The sequence below is a fragment of the Lipotes vexillifer genome, unplaced genomic scaffold (assembly GCF_000442215.2).
Source record: "Lipotes vexillifer unplaced genomic scaffold, Lipotes_vexillifer_v1.1 scaffold236, whole genome shotgun sequence".
Lineage (NCBI taxonomy): Eukaryota > Metazoa > Chordata > Mammalia > Artiodactyla > Lipotidae > Lipotes > Lipotes vexillifer.
In genome coordinates this window covers 1,148,504-1,158,775 of record NW_006773295.1, presented here as the reverse complement: position 1 = coordinate 1,158,775, position 10,272 = coordinate 1,148,504, and the positions used below count along the sequence as shown (strand labels likewise).

The 10,272-nt window shown below is 43.5% G+C and overlaps 1 protein-coding gene across 6 annotated transcripts in view; it reads right to left on the bottom strand.

The window, feature by feature from the left end:
- The window catches only part of GIT2 (GIT ArfGAP 2), a 49,021-nt gene that overhangs the window by 3,423 nt on the left and 35,326 nt on the right, over nt 1–10,272 (bottom strand). For 3 of the 6 annotated variants that reach the window (XM_007448209.1, XM_007448208.1, XM_007448210.1), the window contains 3 exons: nt 8,041–8,289; nt 2,294–2,376; nt 1,491–1,676 (listed from right to left, as the gene is read on the bottom strand). In XM_007448209.1, the coding sequence (XP_007448271.1) occupies nt 1,491–1,676; nt 2,294–2,376; nt 8,041–8,289 (518 nt within the window). Of the gene's footprint in view, nt 1–1,490; nt 1,677–2,293; nt 2,377–6,316; nt 6,407–8,040; nt 8,290–8,850; nt 9,622–10,272 lie in introns of those variants that run through there. The other 3 variants (XM_007448207.1, XM_007448211.1, XM_007448212.1) reach the window with 3 other exon arrangements.

Below are 10,272 nucleotides of genomic sequence, written 5' to 3'. Positions count from 1 at the left end.
GGAAAGAGTTCACCCTGTTTTCACGGTGCCTTGATACGTTTAAGGTGTGAAACGTTTTGCTTTATGTAATGTGGTAATGAAGCTGCCTGTTGCCAAGGCAGTGGTGAGGAGCAGAGGAACTCCACACCTGTAGCGTGTGAGGCAGGAAGGGCGTGCGATAAAGAGGATGTCCGGGGGAGGGGAGAGATAAACAGCTATATAATTTTCGTGGAAGGAGGCTGAGAAATTATGCAGGTTCCTCTTTTTCTCTGAGGAGCCTCCAGCAGTCCATCCATGAAGACTAGCTCTGCTCCTTCAATAAACACTGACCATTCCTCTCCTACTGAGTGGGAAATAATGACACTGGGAGAAGTCTGAGCTGTACAGCAAAACGGAAAAGGGTAGAAAATGGGGAGGTGAGCATGGCAGTGCGAGGGACACGGAGAATGCAAAAGACACTGGTGCATCTTTTCATGGAAGAGAACAGGAAAAAGAAGCAGCAGTACTGTGTTCCTTGAACAACTTTTGTTCGTGCAAAGGCATGGAGAGAAGTTCTTCACTGAAGCCCTAAACTTTGCTGACCTAATGAAAACAATGAGATTGTTCTTGGGTTTTGATCAAATTTTGCCGCTTTCATAAACTCAGTGGGATGATGTTAAATGTGTCATGATTGTGTCTGGAGCAGGCCGGCCGCGTGATACCACCTGCAACAGCTAACAACTTACCAGAGGACAGAGGGGGGAGTTAGAACGAGAGCTGGACCCTTCTCTGCAGTAAGAAATAACTCTGCAAGATATGGCTCTGCCCAGAGTGAGCAGACTCTTCATTCAGGAGCAGAGAATGATTTGGATGACAATTAGATCAACTTTTCTAAAAACCACTTGCTTCTCAGACATGCACATGCATGAGGGAAAAAGGTAAGAAATCAGGTTCATTTCAGGATACCTTCTATGGCAGTAGATTTCTCCCCAGCTAAAGAGACCACAGACAGCAGTGTGGCCGGGAGAATGTGTTGCCAGTTTTGAGGTAGATTCTTTCATCTCAAGAACTGGGAATGTCACTATCCCAAATACGCCGCAATTCTCTCTCTAGAGGCAGCTATATTCAGAGCACTTCGTAAGAAGATGAAAGATTAAAAATACTACATAAAAAAAAAAGACAAATTTGTTTTTAAGCCTGAAATTTTCGTAACCTGAAATTTTCAAGAACTTTTTTTTTTTTTGCGGTACGCGGGCCTCTCACTGTTGTGGCCTCTCCTGTTGCGGAGCACAGGCTCCGGACGCGCAGGCTCAGCCGCTCCACGGCATGTGGGATCCTCCCGGACCGGGGCATGAGCCCGTGTCCCCTGCATCGGCAGGCGGACTCTCAACCACTGCGCCACCAGGGAAGCCCTTCAACAACTTTTGAAGTGAGCATATTAAAAAAAAAATCCCCGTCTATAAGGGAGCAGCAGCATCTCTTCCAGAGCATGTGCACACGTCCTGCCAGGCTGGATATTCAAGCCTCCTTACCTGTCGTGTTTATTTTCTTGGGCTGCTCTTAAGAGCTCCTGTATGTTTTTAGTGATCTGTTCAGTCTTCCGGATGACGTCTTCGGTGCTGGGGAAGGCGGGGCTCGGGGCCGTGTGGGGCTCTGCCGCATCTGGGCCTGAGCCGTCACCTTGCCACACTGTACTTCGCCTTCCCTTCCTGCTTGACCTGTGAGCATTGAAGAAGTGGTTAAATGTGACAGGTAGTTATCAGCTGCCTCTCTGCTTCTAGGAGCCACAGCATGTGCATGTGCTGAAGGCACGAGTGGGCTGCTTTTGTGGTTTCCTTTATCCTGTCTGGCAGGAGACTCAGGGTAAGGCTGGTTCATCAGCAGGCAGCCACAGCTCATACGGAGGCTGTTTCATCCTACCACGGGGGTGGACATGATGACCCTAGTAGGAAGGCTAAAGATGGGGAAAGGGAGGGAACAACCAGATCAGGGAGGGTGTGTGGTTATGAAGCCACCCTAATCGAGCCAATTCCTTGGGATGCAAATGCAGGATGTAACCTAACATTGACTCGAAAATGAAATGGAGAACTGACTTTAAGCGCATTACAGAGACTCAGAGATGAGTCTAACCTGCTGGTAAAAGAACAAAAGGCCCCTGTGGCAATAATGGGAGACGGGAAGAGGTGTGAACTATGCACTTATGCCTTAATATCTGAGGACCTTATGGGTCTGAAAACAGAGAAGCGGGTGCAGGTGGTGAAGTGTGCCTCCTGACCACGCTGCTCGGTCTCTGGTTGAAGAGCCCAGCCCCAGGGCATTCTTCCTGCACATGTACCCCAAGTCATCCGGGTCCCTGTCATTGGGAGTGTTGTCATAGTCACTTTCAGGTGTGCTGTTCTGCTTCTCCAGCCTGGATGCCTACAAGAGAAAAGGCGACCCCATTAGTTGAGAGCACCAGACACTTCTTGGGTGCCTTCTCAGGAATTGTTACCTGTCAGGCTACGTGGCCATCATGCCCCAGATCTCATCTGGGACGGGGGCCGACGCTTTATTAAAAATTTAGGAATAGGGAATTCCCTGGTGGTCCAGTGGTTAGGAGACGGTGCTTTCACTGTCCAGGGCCCGGGTTTGATCTCTGGTCAGGGAACTATGATCCTGTAAGCCACGTGGTGTGGCCAGAAAATTAAAAAAAAAATTTTTTTTAATTTAGTAACAGATGAATAGTGGATCCAGAAACGGTTTCTTTCCTTCTCTGCCCCATTTTCTTCTTTGCTTCTTAGCTGCTCCATACACAGACCCCCGGTACAAACTAACAGACACGCAAGGCAACACTCATGTTTAGCTCTCTGAGGAGTATGGAGTTTAACTATAATATAATGGGGCCCATTTAAGAAGCAAATGGGTCCGCACATATATCCACAGATGTCAGCACTGGGAGTCGCCTGCAGATTAGCTAGTCTAATACCAGATGAGAAAAGGAAGGGCCAAAAGAGCTGGGGGTCACCCCCAAGGCCAAAGAGTCAGTAGAAAACCTGGACTAAGAACCTGGGCTTCCTGTCTCCTGCTACCTCCAATACCCCACACCTGTGCCCCTGAGGACCACCACTGCTCACAACACAGCTCTCCAAGAACTATCCTCAGAGACGGCTTGTGTGAGCCACACAAGGAAACCAGAAACCATTCATTCATTGCCACACGTTGTTTGTGAACCAAAATGGATTAACCTGGTGTGACACTTGGTTTCCAACCCCTTTCATCTGTCTCTCCAAACATCTATCCCTTAAAACATAAGGATATGGTGCAACAAAAATGGGACACAGGAAGCCTACAACTGTTTTGAGCAAATGGCAGCACTGCTAAGTACAGGGCCTTCTGGGGTGACAACATTTGAAGGGGACCACATTCCTTTGAAGGGGACTATGTTAGTTCTGGAGCATTTAATACAAAGGATTTCCCCTCAGTATTTATTTTACCCATAGTGCTTGGGAATTTCTTCATTTGAACAGAAATCAGTGGAAGCTGATTTAAAGCCTAAATTGATTACCAATTGCAAAAGACAAATATGAGCTATTTCTAGCTCTGTAACTTGAATTTAATCCAAGTTAATCAAAACATGTGCCTAAGGAATTTTATTGTTGCTGCAATAAAATGTGGCTAAAGATAAAGAGCCTGTAAATTCAGAGCCCTGTTTAAACATACGGAGACCCTGTAGCTTCACTCAAATGAATGGCTCCCTTAGAGTTAGTCAGTTAAGTAAGTCTCCATAAAGTTTAATTATTTGCTCCTTCCTGATAATGCTGCTTGGCCCTCTGAAGGCCCTATGCGGGCGGGTAGGCAGGCAGGCAGCCAGCCCTGAGATGGGGAAAGGCTCCTTATTCACACCACGTGTTGCTTACTATCCCCATGACCCCTCTCTGTCCTTCCCAGGGAGAACACTCTTTCTCTGTCTGCTGAGGTCTTTCATGTTTCCCCCAAATGCTCTATTTGGTCCCAGCCACTTAATGTAAGACACTTGCACTGGGCTCCTAAAGTTCAATACGAGTTCGTACTGAAACCACTCAAATACATCTGGCAAATGACTGAAAATGTTGGCCTGCAGCTATAAAGAGAGTCTGTAAAGCTAAGTTCTGTAAAAACTACTACAACATTTAAGATCCCTTTGTTTACAACTCCTACCAGCAAGCAGTTCTGCTTCACTTGCTGCTTTTGGTTTGGCTTTATGGATCAATCAGTGAGTTACTGGCTACTGGCTATCTACATGGAAGACCAAAGGCAGGCAGGGAACAGTGAAACCAGGCTCTTGCAGAGATGATCTCAAAAAAACAAAACAAAACAAAAAACAAAAGACAAAACAAAACAAAAAAATCTCTTCTTACCTTTCACAGTGAATGTCTGACTAATACATTTCTTTTCCTTTAGTTTTTATATATACATACACACACAGAGATGAGTGTGTGTTTGTGTTTGTACATGCACATACACAGCATAAAACAGAATGTAAAACATTTGTATTTAAATAATTATTCTGGGACCTTTGTCCAGAGCTGCTCCGGTGGAAAAAGCTAGAAAACGGAATTAAACCCAGAAAAATCCCACCTTTTTATAATGGATCTTTTTGCCTTCCCTGATGTAAATTTGACAATTACAAATCAAATACATTACCTCCACAATGATCAAAAGTACCAAGTTTCATTGAAACATTTTAGAAGAGTAATGACTCAAATATCTAATAAAAGTACTCAGGAAATGTTTCTCAAATACAGAAAACAACGTACAGCAATAACCACCCAGGAAATCCGTTACTTACATTAAATCCTTCATCGTTATCAACAAAAGCATATTTCAGGATTTCAAATTAGCATTAATTTTATGAAAATTATTGTAAACATGCAGAACTAAGGTCTACTAGTTAAAAGTGCTGCTCTCTCAAAGCTGTTAATAGAAAAGTTACCTTATAGCTGGTGCTGGTTCAGTTTATTTAATAGATTGGTAGTTTTCTCTGCATACAGACATGCCATAAAAGCCTAACCTCACGATGAAGCTGTCAGGAGCAGTGAGGATTACCCGTTTAAATGGCCAGTATAAAACACTGTCTCAGTTAGCAGTCCTTGCAATAATTCTCACAACTACCAAAAAATTTTTAAAAACTTTCACAGTGGACAAAAAGAGGTTTACTTGACTCTTAGCAACAACATTTCAAATAAGATATTCATTTCTATTTAACTGCCCCTTACTTTAACTGAAATACTGTAATATAAACAGTGCAGTTCAATTTCAGAACTGCTCAGAAGAAAGTAGCATATGTCAAGAGGTTTTTTTTAAAAGATTACCTCAAAAGTGCAGAAAAGAACCCCCAAAGGGCCTCCACGTGCCATAAGGCACTGACAGTGGGCAAGATTCTCCATCGTTCCTGCCGATGTGGAGGGAACGGACAAAGGGCAGTGCAAATCCCCCTGGTCTGTAAAGGTGGTCCCTCACCCACACCCACCCTCCCTCCTCTCACTTTAGCCACACTGCCCTTCCAGTAAAAAACAAAAGAGCCAGGACCTGAACGCAGGTCTGCAAAGCCTGTGCTCTGTCATGGCTTTCCCAGCTTGCTGCCATGTACTCTTCATGCATGAAACTGTTTTTTAAACTGACATTGCCTTTAGGAGCAGGGAGGTCACCTAAGTCCCCAGGACCCTTTAACTGACTTTCCAAAAGGCTGGGTGTGGACAAGGTGCTTGATAAATACTTGCTGTCTGGCTACTCTAAAAGGAGCTTACCTGTATCAAGTGCTGTTACTGGAAATGTAAATTATACGTCGGCAAGCTGGACTTGACCAAAGAACAAAGTGAACAGCTTCATACTAACAGGTGCCTACACCTCCAGTGCTGCCATGTGTTGCAATCTGGATGCAGAATGCAGGGACTGCAAAACCTTGGTTTGTCAAGTAAGGTGCTGAGGTAAAATATGTCAAGAGGTAAAAAAAAATAAAGAGCATGATGTCTTAGTGTTTCCGTTAGTCCAAATACACTAGTTCTCTGAACAAATTTGGACAGATTTGCCCTATTATAATACTTAGCCAGCAGCCAGCTAATTTTCTGATTGTTTAAAAAGACAGAATGCTCAGAATCAGTGTTACAGGGTGAACTGCAGACTGTGTTAAATGTCACGTGAGACTGAGCAATGTGGAGTTCGAGGAGACGGAGGCCGCCTACTGCAGACATGCATGCTTGTGTGAGTGCTGAGAGCTGAGACACCAGGAGGGAAGAGCTGCCTCATGCAGGACAGAGAGCAGTTAGCGGAGGGAGGGAGGACTGGGAGAAGCACAGAGTGCCCCTCCTCCAGAGAGCAGAGCATTCAGAGTGTACTTAACCCTTCGGGCGCTCTCGTCCCTTGACCAGGAAAGTGTGGAGGGGAAGGAAGGCAGAGACGAAGAGGAGGTCACAAGCGCACTCCTCCCAATCTGGAAGGGGAAAAAGAAACACACTCGGGAAAACACAAAACAAACAAAAAACCCCACCTCCTACCCTGGCTTCGGCCCAGGTTTCCCAGAAAAGAATCCTAAAAAGCAACTCACTACACACATGAGATCAGTGCTGAAACTTCCACGCTAGCCAATGACAGATCCCTAGAGATGTTTAATCCCTTAGTGAAATGCCTCTCGGAAATTACTTGGAATTTATAAGGCTACTTTTCTATGAGGGAAAGACAATACCTAGCATAATTTGTCAAACTTGCCAATGTTTCTTTTTTTTTTAATAGATAGCCTTAAACAAATATTTGTTTTTTAACCAGGACAGATGATATGAAATGAAAAACTATACAAATGATTTAAAGTTGGTATACGCTATCAATCTGCTCCTTAGTACAGACATAGAACTTTTACAATAATAAGACGTTCTTACATTTTAAATGTTTCTAAAATAAAAAAGTACACTGTGAAAACTAACAAAGTGGCTTTTCCTAAATTTTTTCAGTTATACAAAAATAAGATTCTTAACTTAGTTCAATGGCATTCCCATTACACCCAACGTATCAAATCAATTGCTTTAGAATGTTCAGCCCAAACAACTTAAAAAGTTGAAGAAGCAGACTCCCAATTGCAATATAACAACACTGTAATTTTATCACATTAAAGCTTGACAAAATTAAACTAGGGCTTAATTTCCTAAACCATATCCTTTACTTTCTATTTACTCTGAGAATTTTTTTGGAAATTCCTATAAGAGTGGACTGAAGAATAACTCTGACATTCAAAAAGATAAATATTACTCTTTGAGAAAACATCACATAGGTTCAAAATGTCTGCAAAACAGACATGTTTGTCAAAACATAGGTTTTTTAAAACAAATTAATCCCCAAGAAATATAATATTTGAAACCCTCACAACACAATAGTTATTCCACTGTAAAATAGGAGCATTAGTAGCCTGTTACAGAATACGATCTTTGGAACGTAACGCTTGTAAGGCTGATGTAGAATTCTTACATCTCATTCTTATGAAGTGAAAAAGCAACACTTTCTCCACGCAGGGAGGAGGATGCAGCTAAGCAGGCACACTGACCACAGGTGCAGGGGTTGGGGAGGCCCAGAGGCTTCCAGACCTGGCCTGTATGCCCAGGCCACAGACGCCATCCGCTCCACTGGGAGGAGCAGAGGAGGCACCTTGAATTCTCAGGGCTCCTGTGCGTAAGGGGGCACATGCCCGTCTACCTTGAAGAAGACGGTACTTACTGCCGCCGGTAACCTTTATAATTTGCTTTTGTTTTTGGAAATAGGGAAGGAAGCTTGTTACCAAAAAAGTTCCAATAGTGGCTGGCTGGGAAAGATATTATGGATACGGGGGAGAAAAAGGGGAGAGGGGCTGAGCAAGAGCCAGAATCCCCAGGGTCGTTGGAAAACTTTCGGCCAGTGGCCCTGAGTGCTTGTGGGAACACCGCAAGCACCTGTCGACATGTTAATACAGCAAACACAAGGACGACTCTTGTAGCCCAATTTGGCAAAGCAGAGACTGGGGATCTGCAGGTTCAGAAGAGGGAAGGCAGGAGTCAGGCTGGACAGAGAGTGAAAAGCAGAAGCGCCAGTGGTGTTACTTACGTGCGCGGGGAAAGGCTGGAGTCTCGTCCTGCTCTCTTCGGGGTGGTTCACTTCTCCCATTGGGAGATAGGGTTTCTGACCTGATCCCGTCTCGTACATGGACATGGGCCTACTGCCCCGGGCAGATGGACGTCTCTTTAAAGAAGAGTGGTTGGAAGTGTCTGTGTACTCAGAATCAGTTTGCACCTGATATATATTGGTTGTGGCCTGTTTCCTGAGGTTCGAATTTTCACTCTGGAGTGTTTGAAGCTGAAAGACATGTTTGGCAGTGGGACTGTGTTTTTCTATAGCAAGTAGAAAAAGCAAACACCAAGTAAACGCATACAACTACCAGCTTTAACAATAAGAACAGTTAACAGCTCGCTGGGTTGAAAGTCAAAGGCAACTACAAACCAAAACTCTTTCTTCTAGAATAAGTGAAACGCAATCAACTCACTTTGTCACTTAAGCAAATTAAACAGCTAATTTCTGAATGTGAAAAAGTTGCAGTTTGGACTTTTTAAAAGTGAACTGCCTAACCACGTAAAAATTGGTCATGGTGGGCCTGGGAAACGTTTGCAGGCAAGCTGCACTCTGGATTATTCTAAGGCTGTTTCAAGCAAGAGCTTGAGATCATTAAGACATCACTTAGGTAACTTGCTTTTCAAATGAGCCCTGAGCAATTTGCAAATGCCAAAAATGTCAGCAGACACCATGGAAGCAGCACAAAGATAACTAGAGTTGCTTTGCAAAGCAAGAAAGACAGTGAAATTCAGCTTACGAAAAATCAGATGAGCTACTGCTTCCCAAAAAGCCAACAAGAAAAAATAAGATCAACAAGTTTTTATTACATAATAGTCTTTAAAATTCCAAACAATTTAGCACTTTTTTAAAAAGAGAGGGAACCAGATCTTGGTTAAGTTTGCTATATTAACATATCACGAAGAAAACCGGAGACCTATTGAACTATCAACATCTTCATCTGAACGCTCCACGTAGTGCACGCTGCCCTCTGGTGATCGGTCATCTTTCAGCCAGGGCCGGAATACCTGGCCTCTCTCTCCTTTGGCTCTGCCGCCCAAAAATGCGACGGTGGTGGTGTCAGCTTTAAACACTCTAATCTGCCTGGCACCACCCCGTTTTAGTTAGAGGCTGTCACTTGGAGACCCTGAACGCTCTTTCCATTCCTTACATGCAGGCTGCTTCATGGCGCTGGATGAATTAGAGTTAAGGGATCAGCAAGGAACCGAGTTACTCTTTAGCATCTGGCATTTTAAACACAATTAACTGAGTCCAGGCTGCACAATGTCCTTCCCCTCTGGTGCTCCTCCATCTTCCAGGACATTTTATAAGCTGGGTGTGGTGTGAGTTCAGCTGTCTACTCTTTGACAGAGATTGTAAAATGTGACCAAATTCCCCACCAGGGCCAAGGCTTAAGTCCACAAGCAACTGTGTTTGCACCAGGAGATCATTACTTTTTCAATAGCAAGCCCATTCAGTGTTAGGAGTTACTTTCAATTTCTATGTTAGAAAGCACCGATCTGTGAAAAATACACCAATAGTGGCTGCTCCTCTTCATTAATTAGCATCTTTTCCAAGCAACTGTTAAATGTGAAAGATCAGACACAAATCATGCTACTGCGTCAACTATATATATATTAAAAAACTTTACCTAACTTTGAAATAAAATCAATGCATCTTCGCTAAATAAACAAATTCCACATACTTTATATTAGTAGTGCCAAACTTTTGTGAAAGTCTGATTTACTGTCTTTGCAACAGAAATACTCTCGTTCTCAGTTTTCTCAAAGCGTGATCCCTAAGAAAGGATAGATTGCTTCTACACCAGAAAGGCTTTCAGGGCATAACTTATATCTGCAACTCCCTTTCCAAAGAAAGAACAGCTGCAAAGTGACAAGCAGCTACTGAAAATTCCTACATTCTAGGAAACAGACAGGCGTAAAGTGCCTGTCAAAACTACTTATTAGGGAACCCATGTTCTACAATGAAATGGTCAAGGTCCAACCAGTGAGGAGCATAACTGACACATGGTCCTCAGTGTAGGACTGGGGGATCCGGTCACATGCTTGTGTGTCTATGTGAAAACCTCTTAGAGTATTTTAGACAAGGTCTTGAAATCTTAAACTTTATCTTTACACTTTTCACTCTAAAACATCCAGCCTGGATTTTGCTTTAATGTGCTTTGATGACCACTAGTTCCTGGTCTCAATTTTTTTTAATTTTAGTACTCTG